We start from the raw sequence: 17,525 nt of genomic DNA, 5'->3' as shown, positions 1-17,525 counted from the left end.
TCAGTCCAAGATTCCGCCCTGCTCCAGCTCCCTCAACAGCCCCTAAGGCTAGAGCTGGATGAGGTTCCCACCCTGGATGAGACATATAAGGCAATCGAACAACTGAAAAGTGGCAAAGCAGCAGGTATGGATGGAATCCCCCCAGAAGTCTAGAAGGCTGGCGGCAAAACTCTGCATGCCAAACTGCATGAGTTTTTCAAGCTTTGTTGGGACCAAGGTAAACTGCCTCAGGATCTTCGTGATGCCACCATCATCACCCTGTACAAAAACAAAGGCGAGAAATCAGACTGCTCAAACTACAGGGGAATCACGTTGCTCTCCATTGCAGGCAAAATCTTCGCTAGGATTCTACTAAATAGAATAATACCTAGTGTCGCCGAGAATATTCTCCCAGAATCACAGTGCGGCTTTCGCGCAAACAGAGGAACTACTGACATGGTCTTTGCCCTCAGACAGCTCCAAGAAAAATGCAGAGAACAAAACAAAGGACTCTACATCACCTTTGTTGACCTAACCAAAGCCTTCGACACCGTGAGCAGGAAAGGCCTTTGGCAAATACTAGAGCGCATCGGATGTCCCCCAAAGTTCCTCAACATGATTATCCAACTGCACGAAAACCAACAAGGTCGGGTCAGATACAGCAATGAGCTCTCTGAACCCATCTCCATTAACAATGGCGTGAAGCAAGGCTGTGTTCTGGCACCAACCCTCTTTTCAATCTTCTTCAGCATGATGCTGAACCAAGCCATGAAAGACCCCAACAATGAAGACGCTGTTTACATCCGGTACCGCACGGATGGCAGTCTCTTCAATCTGAGGCGCCTGCAAGCTCACACCAAGACACAAGAGAAACTTGTCCGTGAACTACTCTTTGCAGACGATGCCGCTTTAGTTGCCCATTCAGAGCCAGCTCTTCAGCGCTTGACGTCCTGCTTTGCGGAAACTGCCAAAATGTTTGGCCTGGAAGTCAGCCTGAAGAAAACTGAGGTCCTCCATCAGCCAGCTCCCCACCATGATTACCAGCCCCCCCACATCTCCATCGGGCACACAAAACTCAAAACGGTCAACCAGTTTACCTATCTCGGCTGCACCATTTCATCAGATGCAAGGATCGACAATGAGATAGACAACAGACTCGCCAAGGCAAATAGCGCCTTTGGAAGACTACACAAAAGAGTCTGGAAAAACAACCAACTGAAAAACCTCACAAAGATAAGCGTATACAGAGCCGTTGTCATACCCACACTCCTGTTCGGCTCCGAATCATGGGTCCTCTACCAGCACCACCTACGGCTCCTAGAACGCTTCCACCAGCGTTGTCTCCGCTCCATCCTCAACATCCATTGGAGCGCTTACATCCCTAACGTCGAAGTACTCGAGATGGCAGAGGTCGACAGCATCGAGTCCACGCTGCTGAAGATCCAGCTGCGCTGGATGGGTCACGTCTCCAGTATGGAGGACCATCGCCTTCCCAAGATCGTGTTATATGGCGAGCTCTCCACTGGCCACCGTGACAGAGTTGCACCAAAGAAAAGGTACAAGGACTGCCTAAAGAAATCTCTTGGTGCCTGCCACATTGACCACCGCCAGTGGGCTGATAACGCCTCAAACCGTGCATCTTGGCGCCTCACAGTTTGGCGGGCAGCAACCTCCTTTGAAGAAGACCGCAGAGCCTACCTCACTGACAAAAGGCAAAGGAGGAAAAACCCAACACCCAACCCCAACCAACCAATTTTCCCCTGCAACCGCTGCAATCGTGTCTGCCTGTCCCGCATCGGACTTGTCAGCCACAAACGAGCCTGCAGCTGACGTGGACTTTTTACCCCCTCCATAAATCTTCGTCCGCGAAGCCAAGCCAAAGAAGAAAAGAAGTAGAAGAGTCTGTTAAATGTCCCCGTTGTACCAGTCTCCATCATCGCCCTGACAAACACTCAACAAACTTATTTTTGCCACCCCCCCAACACCGATGTCAGCTTCCCTCTCTTGCCCACAGGATCAGTGTTATGTAAATGCCCACAGGTCAGAGACTTTCACAAATGGAGGGTTTTCTTTGTTAATACTCAGTAGCTGGCAGGAGAGAGTTTGGAGGGGACTAGGAGTTGCAGAACGGTCGGCTTTCCCACCACTCTTACCTTCCTTAGCACAGAAATGCACATTCAACAAAACAATTCCACACCACACTTGTTTCGGAGTGGGAAATTGAGACGTTACAGCACATCCCACAGGTTTCTCGATCATAAGGCAGCGGGCAAACACTTGCAGTGTTGGGAGATGGGGTTGGAGCTTAATTATGGGGCCATTCGGCACAAACACAGCAGTCAGCATAACGCACAGCAGAACAGTGACACAAAACACATAGCCCACCAGCGCAACTGTGGCCACAGGAAGCTCATCTCATTATTTGTGGGGATCGGACAGGAAACCCAGGGTTTCTCGAGCTGCTCTCCTTTCCTCTTCCCTCAGGAGGGGGTGTATTGGAAGGTAAACACAAATCACGCCATCTGTTGAGGAATGGCTCAGGTGGACCTCCTGGTCTTCACGACCTCATTTGTCCCTGATATTCTTCGTGTCCCCTTCTATTGTGCGTTGCAGTTTGGGTGGACCCCCCTCCCCCCACCCCCGATCCCTTGAAGAAGCAATGTTTCCAGTGGATATTCATTCAGCACATCTTTCCCTTGACCAGAGAATTCGATTGCAGGCGCCAGCAACCTTCTGCTGCTCAACCAGGCGCCGAGATCCTCCACTGTAAACCTGGCCAGCTCTATGGAGAAGCTCAGTGGGTCTTACCGTGTCCAAAGGAAATGAAAGGGTTACCAGCATTTCAGACCTGAGCCTTTCTTCAGGAACAAGGAAAATAGATACAGGCACATGCCTGAATAAAACGGTTGGGAGAGGGGAAAGGAGAGAAGAAGGGGAAGGGAGAGGAGCACAGGCTAACAGGTCAGAGGTAAGAGGAAGGTACAGTGGTGAGGGTAGAAGAAAAGAACTGAGAAGTAAGAGGGTGTAGCTCTCTGATAAGAGAGGGAAGGGGTGGGAGCTGGAGAAAGGGAGACAGAGGGATGAGGAAAGAGGGGGACACAGGGGGAGGGGTTAAGGATATTGGATGTTTATGCTGTCTGGTTAGAGAGTGCCCAGATGGAATAAAATGTGTGTTCCTCCAATTTGCAGGTTGCCTCAGTTTGGCACTGCATAAGGTTATGGGCAGATATGTCAGTGTGGGAATGGGGTATGGAAATGAAGTATTTGGTCACTGAGGGGTCCTTGCTTTTGCAGCAGACAGAGTGAAGGTGCTCAATAAAACGATCTCCCAGACTGGGTCGAGGAGGCCACATCGGGAGCACCCGTTTCAGTAGATGACCCTGACAGATTGACAGGTGAGGTGTTGCTTGGAAGGACTATTTGGGGCTCCAAATGTGATGAGGAAGTAGGTGTGGGCACAAGTGCAGCATAATCTGGACAGCTCAGTTAGTTGTGGTGATGAGCAGGCAGTCCCAGAAGCCACCACTGATACCTGCCTGCTTGAATTCCTTCTTCTTTCAAAACACGGCAGTCAATGGGTGTGGGCTTGCTGCAGAGGGGTGGAGGAGTTAAATCTTCGTGGCTGCGGGGTCAGCCACTCTCTGTGAAGTTTCATTGCCTTATGAAGGATGGGAGTGCAGTTGGGAAGGAGAGTTATGATGGTGACCAATGAACTCCATCCACTAAATCATTTTGCCCACGTAGCCATCAAGAAATGGGATATTTGTCCCTTACGTTGGTTCTCAACAGCACACTGAGACAACAACCTCTCACAACACCAAGGACAGGGAGATACAGCCGAAAGTTGATCGTCAAACATGCAACGAATATTCAACTTCTGGACTTACATCAGATGTTCCTGCTTTTGCATCAAAGTACAAAACGTCTCGCTCCTAAAAGAAATATAAGAATAAATAAAAAGAAAAGCTTCAGGTTAGTGTAAGCTCAACCAGGACCCAACATTCAACTTGGCAGTGGTTCTACACATAACGTGCTCTGAGGTGGAGTTCAGATGCTTCTTCTGGCCTGGACTTCAAATGGGGTGATCGTCTCTCACCAGTTCTCCACCTCGCCTCATGATCACGGAGAGCATTCTTACTGGATGCATCACTGTCTGGTATGGACGTGCCAATGCACAGGATAGCAAAAGGCTGCAGAGAGTTTTGAACTCAGCCAGCGCCATCATGGGCATTAGTCTTCACTCCACTGAGGATGTCCACAAGAGGCGGTGTCTCAAGCCTCTATCCTCAAAGACCCTCACCATCCAGGCCAAGCCCTCTTCTCACTGCTACTATCAGGAAGGAGGTACAGAAGCCTGAAGACAAAAACCCAACATTACAAAAACAGCTTCTTCCCCTCTGCCATCAGATTTATGAAAATGGACAATGAACCACACACATGACCTCACTTTTCTCTCTTGCACTAATTTTTTTTTAAATTGTGTATTTGGAAATGTAATTTATAGCAATTTTTTGCACCTGTAATGCATAATACTGCTGCCACAAAACAACAAATTTCGTGACACATGTTCATGGCAATAAATTCTGATTCTGACCATTCTTTCTCCTCAGTGTTCATACACCACACTGAATTCCTTTCCCCCCCCCCCCCCCCATTGGTCATTGATTCATTTCCCCCTCCATCCCAATTGATGAATACATGGACAAGATGGATTCAGAATGTTATGAGCCAAATGCAGGCAGGTGGAACTGGTGTGGGATAGACATTTTGGTTGGTGTGTGCAAGTTGGCCCTGTTTCCGTGTGGTTTGGGCCTGCCCTCTCCAGGATAATCAATTAACGGTGGCCAGAAAGCCTGTTGAGGAGTTCACATGGCAACCCAGCATCACATGGCTTTATAATGATGAGGATGTCCACTTTACACATTCACTCTTCACTTGTATTAGAAATGGTGATTTGAGATTCAAGTGATGAGAGCTGGGATTCAAGAGGGAGCTGAGGGCTCCCGAAGGACCTCAGGCACTAAAGGCTTCCTGATCACATCGGAGGTTTGGATCTGGAGCTCAGGTTACCGATGGATTGAACAGGAGTCTGTAATGCATAATACTCCTGCTACAAAACAACAAATTTCGTGACGCGTGTTCGTGGCAATAAATTCTGTGTATCTCTGCAACTGCAGAGGCTGTGGGAGCACTGGAGGCAAAACCATGGACACACAGTGACTCTGAAAGGAATCTCTTTTGCTTCTCTTTCTCTCGTACTGTAAGAGATGCCAGGTGACACTAATGGCGTCTCTGCCTTACGGCAGGCAGATGGCAATTTCATGTAATATTACATGACAATAAAGGAACCTTAAACACTTGTCCCATATTGTTCTGATTTTGTGGTAGATGGATGGCACCCAACATAAATGTGGAAAATCTTCAGTCGCACTGAGATAGCAAACTCTGACCAAATTGAAATCATCCACAAATGGAGGAAGAACACCTTAAATCTAGGCACTATCCAAACGCAGCATATCAACATCGACCTCTCCAGTTTCCATTCACCCCCTACCCTGGTCTCTCTCTTTCCCTATTCCTCTGTCTCATTTTCTCCAGCTCCGCACCCCATCTCTTCCTTCTGCTATCGCAGACTTCCAGCACTTTTGTCTACTGCACTGGATTCCAACATTTGCCTCCCTAAACCATTACAAATCTCCTTTCCTGAAGTTTGCAAGCTTGATGTGATTCTTCCATTACAGTACGCTTTTATCTTCAAATTCCGATTGCAATAACCAGGAGGTCCAGTGGCAGGTGCACAGTTATTTGCTATTGGTTAGAGATTCAACAGACTGGCAAACTCTTGGTGGGAATCCTCCATGAATTTTAAAGATGTGTTTACATGAGTGAATGGGAATCACAGCATACAAGTGTGTGTGTGTGCATGTGTGCGCGTGGTATATGTGTGTTGTGTGAATGTGGTGTGTGTTTGTGTGCGTGTGCATGTGTGTGTGTGGAGTGTGCGTGCATGGTTTGTGTGTGGTGTGTGCACGTAGTGTGTGTTTGTGTGCATGTAATGTGTGTGTTTGTGTGCATGTATATGTGGTTTGTGTGTGTGTTGTGTGCATGTTTTTGTGTGTGTGTGTGTTTGTGTGCATGTGTGTGTGTTTGTGTGCATGTATGTGTGGTTTTTGTGTGTGTTTGTGTGCGTGTGTGTGTGCATGTGTGTGGTGTGTATGTGTCTGCACGTGCATACATGTGCCTGTGTTTGTGTGTCTGTGTGTGTGCCTGTGCGTGAGTGTGTGTGCATGTGTATGCATATGTGTTATTATGCGTGTGTGTGTGTGTGTGCATCTGTTTGTGTGTGTATGTATGTATCTATCTGTCTGAGTGTGCATGTGTGTGTCTGTGAGTGTGTACTTATGTGTCAGCTTCCTTCAAGATATGGGCAACACAGTTAATGCAAAACTATTACAGCAACAGGACAGCAAACCGGGTTTGAATCTACTGCTGTCTGGAAGGCGTTTTCACATTCGTCCCATGTTTCAAAGATGTACTGGGTTAGCAGGTTAATTGGTCACATGGGTATATTTGGGTGGCATGGAGTCATGGGCCAGAAAGGCCTGTTTTCCATGCTGCATCTCAAAAATAAAAACAATGCTATAAACTCTCCTCCCCATGGGATCTGCTTGGAGTAGGTGCTGGGGTACTCCAACATGTGTGCCTGCTGCCTCATTGAGTAGTTTGGAACTTCCTCTCTGAGAGGGTGCTGTAATTTGCTTGGAGTGGTGAGTGTGGGGGTGGGGAGAGCGGAGGGGAGTCACACAATGACAGTCACAGAGGTTGCCTCTCAGTGCTCCAATTAGTGGAAATTTGAAATCATCGAATATACTAATGAAATACATTAACAACATGTGAAAAAGACAGCTTATTAATAAACAGTTTTAATTTAGCTTGATTTTAAACAGCAGAGGGCTTTAGATGTGTAGTGATTTGATTCAATGAAGCAGCGATTCATACAAAAAATAACTGCTGCATATTTACGACGAATACTGTAAGAATATTACATTAAACTCAGTCAGCCTTGTAGAGGACCCCAGGACTACTCTGTTGATTAATTTGACCCACAAGACAAATTAATTTCAAAATTAAAAAATAGAAATGGGCTATGAAGGCAAAGGCCTGTGAGCAGGAGATGTTTTCTATCCAAAGGTCTGTATGATATAGTCAGGATAATGTGAACTATTTTGTAACCACATAAGAATACACCCTTCTCCCTGTAGTAAATGAGGTGCACCTCTGCGGGGCCTATTTATATGTATGTGATTGTGTGTGAACAGTTTCCTGAGATGGTGGAAGACATCAGTAAGTGAAGTCTCTTCTGTTACTTGAATTTTGCATCTCTATGTTATTGAAGAAGCCTCCCAAGTAACAGAGACATAACATGGTATAGAGAACAAGAATAAAGCCATGCAATTGATTGTGAATCATTGAAATACAAAGGGGAAGAAGAGAAAAAACCATTACTGAAAAACAAATGGCTGGAGCAACAGCAGTTCACCCAGTAAAGAACTGGAAGGGTGAAGACATTGTTGAATCATTTAAAACGTTTCAACACTTTTAGTGCAATTTAGCATTCTAAAGCTACTTTAAAAATGTATCAGCAGAGGAGAATCTCAGTTATATACTTCTCTGGACAGGGGAGCAAGGCCTTAACTTAATTAATAGCTGGGAGCTTCCAGAGGTGGGCCCAGAGCAGATATTTGCAAAGTTTGCTTCTCACCTTGAACCGAGGTCTAACCATAGAATTAAACGCTATGAATTTCAAGGCTTAATCAAGAGACTGATGAAACTGTTGATGACTTCCTCACTAACTAAAAATTGTTGCTGCAAAATGCAGATTTTACGATAGGAAAGATTAGTTGATCAACTAATATGGGGGGAGCCCATCCCAAAGTACAAAAGTCTCATATAGGGAAGGATAGCTTGAAGCTGGTCAAAGCTATAGACACAGATAGACCCTTTAAAGCCTCGAAGACGTAAATGAAATCCCTATCGATGCAGACCACCAACAGCAAAGAGAAGGGTTGATGCTATAAAGAACACAATCAGAAAAATGCAAACCCGGTGTATTTAACAAACCCAGCTTAGTCACTTTTGCACTTAAAGGAATGTTTAATACAATATGGATGTCTTTCTGGTTACAAAGTTAATTGGGAAAAATGTGAAATATTAGTGGTAAGTGAAGGAGATTATTCAGTTTATAAGAATATTATTAATTTGAAATGGACTGATTGAATTAAATATTTGGGTATAATTTTGAATGTTAATTATCAATCTTTATATAAATTAAATTATGTTCCGTTAATAAAAAAAATTAAAACTGATTTGATTCAATGGAAAGATTTACCCATTAATTTATTGGGTAGGATAAATACAATTAAGATGAATATTTATCCGCGTATACAATATTTGTTTCAATCTATTCCGTATTTACTTGATAATATTTTTTTCGAGATTTGAATAAAATGGTTAGGGAGTTTTTATGGAGGGGCAAATTTTTGAGAGTAGCTTTGAATAAATTAACTTGGAAATATGAGTTAGGGGGATTACGTTTACCACATTTTCAAAATTATTATGAAGCAGCCCAACTTAAATTTATTAGTTCATTGATAGATTTGGTACGGCCTCCTAGTTGGACCAAAATTGAGATGGCAAATATTTCTGAATTTTAAATACATCAATTTTTGTTTAGATGGAATATAAATTTGTTACAGCAATATAATATGCCTATACTAAAACATTTAATGAGGTTATGGATAAAGAAAAATAAAATGATAGGCTCTAGGGGTGAATTATCGGCTTTGACTCCGTTGTATAATAATCAACTTATTTCTTTTTCAATACATAATTGAAGTTTATTGCATTGGAGATTTAAAGGTGTGAAAAATTTGGGAGATTGTTTTAAAAAGTGTAAATTTTTATCTTTTAATCAGATGAGGGACAGTTTGGGTATTGATAAGAACGCTTTGTTTCTCTATTATCAAATTCGATCTTTGGTAAAATGTATGTTTGGTAGAGATATGATTTTACCTGAAATGACTAAATTTGAGACTTTTCTTATGAAGGTACCAGAGAAGGGTTGGGATAGATCTAAAAGTAAATGGGAAGCGGATACTGGTTTTATTTTTTCCGAGGATAATTGGTTAGATATCTGTTATGATAGTGTAACTAGATTGATAAATTCATGTTATGCAATGATTAACTAAAATTTTTTACATCAATTATACTTAACACCTGAAAAATTTAAAATGTATGGTTTTCATGAATCAGATTTGTGTTTTAGATGTGGTAATACAGTTGAAACTTTTCTTCATGCTGTTTGGTCATGTATACATATACAATCTTTTTGGAAGAAAATTCAATTGCTTTTAGAATACCTGTATAAGATTAAAATACTTTTAGATCTGACAGTATTTTTATTGGGTAGTTTGCAACCTCTGAAAGGCTTGGGATTAGATAAGTTTCAGCTTGCTTTTGTATATTTATCTTTATCTGTAGTGAAAAAATGTATTGCTAGTACGTGGAAAGATACAAATATGATTGATATTAATAGATGGCATAATGAGATTAAATATTGTTTAATAATGGAAAAAATTACGTATGTTTCGCGTGATAATTATAATTTTTTTATTAATAAGTGGTTGTTATATTCAGAATATTTACATTTCAATTTACATTGATTAGATCTTAATATGTATATTTAATTTTTCTTTAATATTTTTTCTTTTTTTTTCTTTATGGCTCTCCTTAGGAGAGTTGGCTGAAGGGTGGGGGGCGGTTCTTTTCTTTTCTTTTTTTATGTATAAAAAAATAATGTTCATGTTTATGGTTAATTGTTGTATATGTCATGTACTATTTGTTTTTGAACAAATAAATAAAGTTTAAAAAAAAGAAAAATGCAAACCCCCAAGACCTGCAGGAAGTGTGGCAGACAACACCCCTTTGATGACCAAAAAAATTCCCCACAAATATTTCTGAATGTAGAACCTGTGGTAAAGTAAACCACTGGGCAAAGATGTGCAAGACTGGTATGAAGAAAACAGTAACACCAGTGAAGAAAAAAGACAAGAAGGAGATCCTGCCACTGCCACCATGTTAGGTCTCTGTATTACTTATGAGGATTCTTAAATAAGATTCAAAAAATAAAAGAGACTTTACTTACTGATGACTTCCACCATTGTAGCAAACTGTTCACACACACTCATATGCATATACATACGCCCCACAGAGGTGCACTACAGTTACTACAGTGAGAAGGGAGTATTCTCATGTGACTAAAAAATAGTTTGCATTATCCTGACCATATATCAGACTGCAAGAAGGAGAAATGTTCGATCCAAAGGCCTGTGAGCAGGTGACATGTTCAACCCAAAGGCCTGTGAGCTGGTGACATGTTCGACCCAAAGGCCTGTGAGCAGGTGACATGTTCGACCCAAAGGCCTTTGAGCAGGTGAAATGTTCGACCCAAAGGTCTGTGACCAGGTGAAATGATCGACCCAAAAGCCTGTGAGCAGGTGACATTTTCGATCCAAAGGCCTTTGAGCAGGTGAAATGTTCTATCCAAAGGCCTGTGAGCAGGTGACATGTTCGACCCAAAGGCCTGTGAGCAGGTGAAATGTTCGATCCAAATGCTTGTGAGCAGAATAAATGTTCGATCCAAAGGCCTGTGAGCAGGTGAAATGTTCGATCCAAAGGCCTGTGAGCAGGTGACATGTTCGACCCAAAGGCCTGTGAGCAGGTGACATGTTCGACCCAAAGGCCTGTGAGCAGGTGAAATGTTCGACCCAAAGGCCTGTGAGCAGGTGAAATGTTCGACCCAAAGGCCTGTGAGCAGGTGACAAGTTCGATCCAAAAGCCTGTGAGCAGGTGAAATGTTCGATCCAAAGGTCTGTGAGCAGATGAAATGTTCGACCCAAAGGTCTGTGAGCAGGTGAAATGTTCGATCCAAAAGCCTGTGAGCAGGTGAAATGTTCAATCCAATGGTCTGTGAACAGGTGAAATGTTTGAACCAAAGGCCTGTGAGCAGGTGAAATGTTCGACCCAAAGGCCTGTGAGCAGGTGAAATGTTCGACCCAAAGGCCTGTGAGCAGGTGACAAGTTCGATCCAAAAGCCTGTGAGCAGGTGAAATGTTCGATCCAAAGGTCTGTGAGCAGATGAAATGTTCGACCCAAAGGTCTGTGAGCAGGTGAAATGTTCGATCCAAAAGCCTGTGAGCAGGTGAAATGTTCAATCCAATGGTCTGTGAACAGGTGAAATGTTTGAACCAAAGGCCTGTGAGCAGGTGAAATGTTCAACCCAAAGGGCTGTGAGCAGGTGAAATGTTCGACCCACAGGGCTGTGAGCAGGTGAAATGTTTGAACCAAAGGCCTGTGATCCAAAGGTCTGACCACATTATCACTGATACACCCAACTCATAATCACTGACAATCCCACCTCAATCACTGACACTCAAGCCACATCATCTCCATTACACCTGCTGAATCATCACCAGCACTCCGACCACATAATCACCGACATTCCCATTGCATAATCCCCAACACACCCACCGCATAAATACCAAAACTCTCACTGAATAATCACCTTTATTCCCATCTCATAACCACTGATATTCCCACCGCATAAATACTGACACGCCCAACGCACTATCAATGTCACACTCACCACAAAATCACAGAGACGCTCACCACAAAAGCACCAACACGCCCACTGCATATCACCAACACGGCCACCGCATAATCAATAACACGGCCACCGCATAAACAACGACACACCCACCGCATAATCACTGACATTCCTATTGCATAATCACTGATATTCCCATCGTATAATCACCAACATTCCCACCGCATAATCACCGACACTTCCACCACATAATCACAGTCAAAGCCACTGCATAATCACCTGCATGCCCACCACATATCACCAGCAATCCCACCACATAATAAGTGACAAAAGCATTGCATAATTACCAACACTCCCACCGCATAATCTCTGACACTCCCACTGCATAATAAGCGGCATGTCCACCACACAAACACCTAAACACCCACCTCATAATCATCAACAATCCCATCGCACAATCACCGACACTCCCACCACATAATAACCGACACTCCCACCACATAATCACCGACACTCCCACCACATAATCACCGACAATCCCACCACATAATCACCGACACTCCCACCACATAATCACCGACACTCCCACCACATAATCACCGACACTCCCACCACATAATCACCGACACTCCCACCACATAATCACCGACACTCCCACCACATAATCACCGACACTCCCACCACATAATCACCGACACTCCCACCAAATAATCACCGACACTCCCACCAAATAATCACCGACACTCCCACCACATAATCACCGACACTCCCACCGCATAATCAACGACACAACCATTGCATAACCACCAACACTCCCATCGCATAACCACCGACACTCCCATCTATAATCATTGACACTCCCACCACATAATCACCGACACTCCCACCGCATAATCACCGACACTCCCACCACATATACCCACACTCCCACCACATAATCACCGACAATCCCACCACATAATCACCGACACTCCCACCACATAATCACCGACACTCCCACCACATAATCACCGACACTCCCACCACATAATCACCAACACTCCCACCACATAATCACCAAAACTCCCACCACATAATCACCGACACTCCCACCACATAATCACAGACACTCCTACCACATAATCACCGACACTCCCACCATATAATCTACGACACAACCATTGCATAACCACCGACACTCCCATTGCATAACCACCGACACTCCCATCGTATAATTACTGACACTCCCACCGCATAATCAACGACACAACCATTGCATAACCACCAACACTCCCATCGCATAACCACCGACACTCCCATCGTATAATCATTGACACTCCCACCACATAATCACCGACACTCCCACCGCATAATCACCGACACTCCCAACACATATACCGACACTCCCACCACATAATCACCGACACTCCCACCACATAATCACCAAAACTCCCACCACATAATCACCGACACTCCCACCACATAATCACAGACACTCCCACCGCATAATCACCGACACTCCCACCTCATAATCACCGACACAACCATCGCATAATTACCGACTTCCCCACTGCATAATCACCGACACTCCCACCACATAATCACCGACACTCCCACCACATAATCACCGACACTCCCACCACATAATCACTGACACTCCCACCACATAATCCCCGACACTCCCACCAAATAATCACCGACACTCCCACCACATAATCACCGACACTCCCACCGCATAATCAACGACACAACCATTGCATAACCACCAACACTCCCATCGCATAACCACCGACACTCCCATCGTATAATCACTGACACTCCCACCACATAATCACCGACACTCCTACCACATAATTACCGACACTCCCACCGCATAATCAACGACACAACCATTGCATAACCACCGACACTCCCATCGCATAACCACCGACACTCCCATCGTATAATCACCGACACTCCCACCACATAATCACCGACACTCCTACCACATAATCACCGACACTCCCACCACATAATCAACGACACAACCATTGCATAACCACCGACACTCCCATTGCATAACCACCGACACTCCCATCGTATAATTACTGACACTCCCACCGCATAATCACTGACACTCCCATCGTATAATCACTGACACTCCCATCGTATAATCACCGACACTCCCATCGCATAATCACCGACATAACCATCACATAATCACCGACTTCCCCACCGCATAATCACCGACATTCCCATTGCAAAATCACCGACACTCCCAGCGTATAATCACCGACACTCCCATCGTATAATCACCGACACTCCCATCGCATAATCACTGACACTCCCACCGCATAATCACCGACACAACCATCACATAATTACCGACTTCCCCACCGCATAATCACCTACATTCCCATTGTAAAATCACCGACACTCCCATCGTATAATCACCGACACTCCCATCGTATAATCACCGACACTCCCATCGCATAATCACTGACACTCCCACCGCATAATCACCGACACAACCATCGCATAATTACCGACTTCCCCACCGCATAATCACCGACATTCCCATTGCAAAATCACCGACACTCCCATCGTATTATCACTGACACTCCCATCGTATAATCACCGACACAACCATCGTATAATCACCGACATGAAACTCTACAGGAGACATTTTGGTAATTAGGTGCGCTGCTTAAATAATGGTTGTACTTATGATATAGTGGATACATTGTTTAGAATCCATCATTGTGGGTGATTAAACAAAGGTGGATCAGTGATTATATACTGGATATACTCCGAAATCAGAGGAGAAGATGTTTGAGAATAGGCGGTATGGGTGTCAGTGATTATGCGATGGGAGTGTTGGTGATTATACGATGGGAGTGTCGGTGATTATATGATGGGAGTGTCGGTGATGTTTGATGTAACCAGCTCTGTGCCCATCATCGCCCCGCACATCTACAGTTAACCTTATCCCTCAGAGTGATTAATGTCCCGTTCCCCAAACATTTTTTTATCACATCTCCATTTACTCTTCAATTTAAACCAGCATTTCAATGAATTAAAACCAACATTAATGTTGATAACTGCCACTGTGAATCTACCACATGAGATGAGTAAAGATCATTTAGCTGCATATATCTGTGACAAGATTACATTTGGAATATTTGGCAACAATCCTAGCTGGGAACACAGTGGAAATAAATGGCTTGCTTCATTGTCGAAGTCTTTATTCCAGGCCTGCATACAATTATTTATTGTTCTGAGGGCATGAAGAATCATCGTCAGACTGGAGAATGAGAAGTGACTTCATTGACAGGTAAGACTTGGAGAGAGATTGACAGGAGATGCTGGAAGTGATTGATAGGGCATTCTGGCGGGGGAATATACAAGCTGGAGTGACCCATTTGAGGAAAACCTCTCTCTGGGGCCTATTACTCTGTTCATCTCTGTGCCAGAGGGGTGAGTTTTTGAATAATGATAATGAATTCACTGTCCTACACATGGTACAATGAACATTTGTGTCATCATTCTTACTTGCTGCAGCTGAACAGTATTTTGTAAAAAAAACAACTTCAATTGTATGCATTAACTTCAATTGAAGAGATACTATATGCAAAAGGCAGATAAATAATAAATATTCACAGTTATTAAAAAAGTGGTGTTACAAAGGTACAAGCAATTCATTTGTGGTGGAGCAATACATGATCAGTGCAAAAAGGGGAGGTTCAAGAACCAGACAGCTGTTGGAAAGAAACTCTTCTGGGACCTGTACTGTCCTTTATAATGTTGGCTGCCTTCTTGAGGCCGCGCCTCACATAGATGTCTGCATTGAACAGGTGGTCGGAGCCTGTGACGGACCTGAATATTTTTGCTACTTTCTGCGTTCCTGGGGACTTGAATTGCCAAACCAGAGTGTGATGCCACCAGGCAGTATACCTTCCACAGTGCAGCTGTAGACATTTGACAGAGGATCTGACAAACATGCCAAGTCTCTTCAGAAATTAGAGATATTGATGTGCCTTCTTCACAGTTGAGGTCAATAGATTTTGAAATTGGATTGGAGTCAAAACCAAGGCCTGACTGAATGGTCCAGCAGCCCTCCTTTGTGGTTCTCCTGTTCTTTGGCCTGGTCATGACACTGCCCTGGAGATAATTAGAGCCTTCCTTTTCTGACGACTTGATAGACGTATTATATTCAGTTTGCTGCCAGGATTTGTTGAGTTCCACACAAGCAATGGGAAGATTTGAACTTACAGCCATTTATCTGCAGTTCTATTTCCCTCGTACCATTCAAAAACAACACAGCACACAAACTGGAGGAGGGGGAAAGGAGGAGGAAGAGGCGGAGGAAGTAGGGGGAGCAATTGAGGCGACGGCAAAGATGGAACAGGAAGCAGGGAGAAGGAAACCAATCTCAACAGGATGTTGCTGCACTGGAGTCTTTTGGTGGGAGAGGAACAGACAGGAAATCGCCTTTGCTGAACTAATACGTATTTGGTTAAAAGTCCATATCGGAAACTGTACAAGAAATTACAGAAATCTGGATTTCGACAAATCCTCCCAAAGGTTATTGAAATTACTTAATTGAACATTCCAAAGCCGAGATTTCAAATTTTATTCATTAGACAAGCAGAGCATCTGACGTAATTAGATTATGTTATGGTATAGAACAGCAATAATTTTCAGGGTTTAAACAGCTTCCTGACCAAATTCCCCCCAGCTATGTACAGATGTGCTTTTGAGGAATATATCATTTGCATTTGATGTTTGGTCTCTGCCTACTCTTCAAGAAGTGAAAGAATATACCAACATTCTTCTTGTTTTTCATGAATATCTTTGAAGATTAAAGAACATTCATGTTCAATCTGCTCTCTGAGATTGAGCAAATGGGAAGAACACACTGACATAGAGGAGCAGAGAACAGTGTTGGTTTTGGTGCTATGAGATGGACCTGCCTTTTGAATATAAAACACAGAAGAGTCCAGCTCAGGAGCCGGCCTTTCGATCGACATGTCTGTGCCAAACATGCTGTCCAATTCAAACTTAATCTTTGCTGCTTGCACCTGAGAGACCTCCCTCCATCCCCTTCATATTCAAGTGTCTATCCAGACGCCTCTGAAACACCACTATTGTATCTCCTTCCACCACTACTTCTGGCACCAGGCACTCAACACATTTCCCACAAATCTCACCTTAAACACACGCCCTCTAGGGTGTGATGGTTTTACTCTGGAGAAAGATTCTGACTGCCCTCTCAGTGCCTCCTGTGGTTTTATAAACCTCTATCAGGTCTTCCCTCAGCCTCCGACACTCCAGAGAAAACAACCCAAGTTTGTCCAACCTCTCCCCATAACTCATCCCCTCTAAACCAGGCAACATCCTGTTAATCCTCTTCTGTTCCCTTTCCAAAGCCTCCACTTTCTTCCTGTAATGTGGCAACCAGAATATCACACAGTATTCCAAGTGCAGCCTGACCAAAGTTTCATATTGCTGCAACGTGACCTTATTTTTATACTCAGTGCCCCACCCTATGAAGCTAAGCATTCGATACCACCCGATCGACATGTGTGAACACCTTCAATTAGTTATGGACTTGAATCACCAGATCCTGCGACACATTACTTGTAAGAGCCCTACCATTAACTGTATACACTCCCCTGACATTTGACCTCCCAAAGTGCAAAACCTCACACTTGATCAGATAACACCTCGCATTTCTCTGCCCATATCCCTAACTGATCTGATGTATTATTTGATAACCCTCTGCACTGTCCACAACTCCACTAATCTTTGTATTATCTGGAAATTTACAAACCCACCCACCCAGGTTACACTCTTTGCAGGCAATAATTGATGGATTTTGTGTCTTCTTCACTTGACAATGAAGAACCCTGAGATTGTCAGA

General features: G+C 43.9%; 1 protein-coding gene across 5 annotated transcripts in view; it reads right to left on the bottom strand.

Annotated features, from left to right (window-relative positions):
- The window catches only part of LOC138763163 (voltage-dependent calcium channel subunit alpha-2/delta-2-like), a 604,584-nt gene that overhangs the window by 304,066 nt on the left and 282,993 nt on the right, over positions 1 to 17,525 (bottom strand). For 4 of the 5 annotated variants that reach the window (XR_011357359.1, XM_069936885.1, XM_069936886.1 and 1 more), the window contains exon 5: positions 3,867 to 3,911. The exons of the other annotated variant lie outside the window; for it this stretch is intronic. Coding sequence is in view for 3 of the 4 variants with exons in the window: in XM_069936885.1 (XP_069792986.1) it covers positions 3,867 to 3,911 (45 nt within the window). In the remaining variant the exon portion in view is untranslated. The remainder of the gene's footprint in view (positions 1 to 3,866; positions 3,912 to 17,525) is intronic. 5 annotated transcript variants of the gene reach the window in all.

The sequence above is a fragment of the Narcine bancroftii genome, chromosome 5 (genome assembly GCF_036971445.1).
Source record: "Narcine bancroftii isolate sNarBan1 chromosome 5, sNarBan1.hap1, whole genome shotgun sequence".
In the NCBI taxonomy this organism is placed as follows: Eukaryota; Metazoa; Chordata; class Chondrichthyes; order Torpediniformes; family Narcinidae; genus Narcine; species Narcine bancroftii.
The sequence above is the reverse complement of the archived record's forward strand: the minus strand, read 5'-3'. Positions and strand labels throughout refer to the sequence as shown.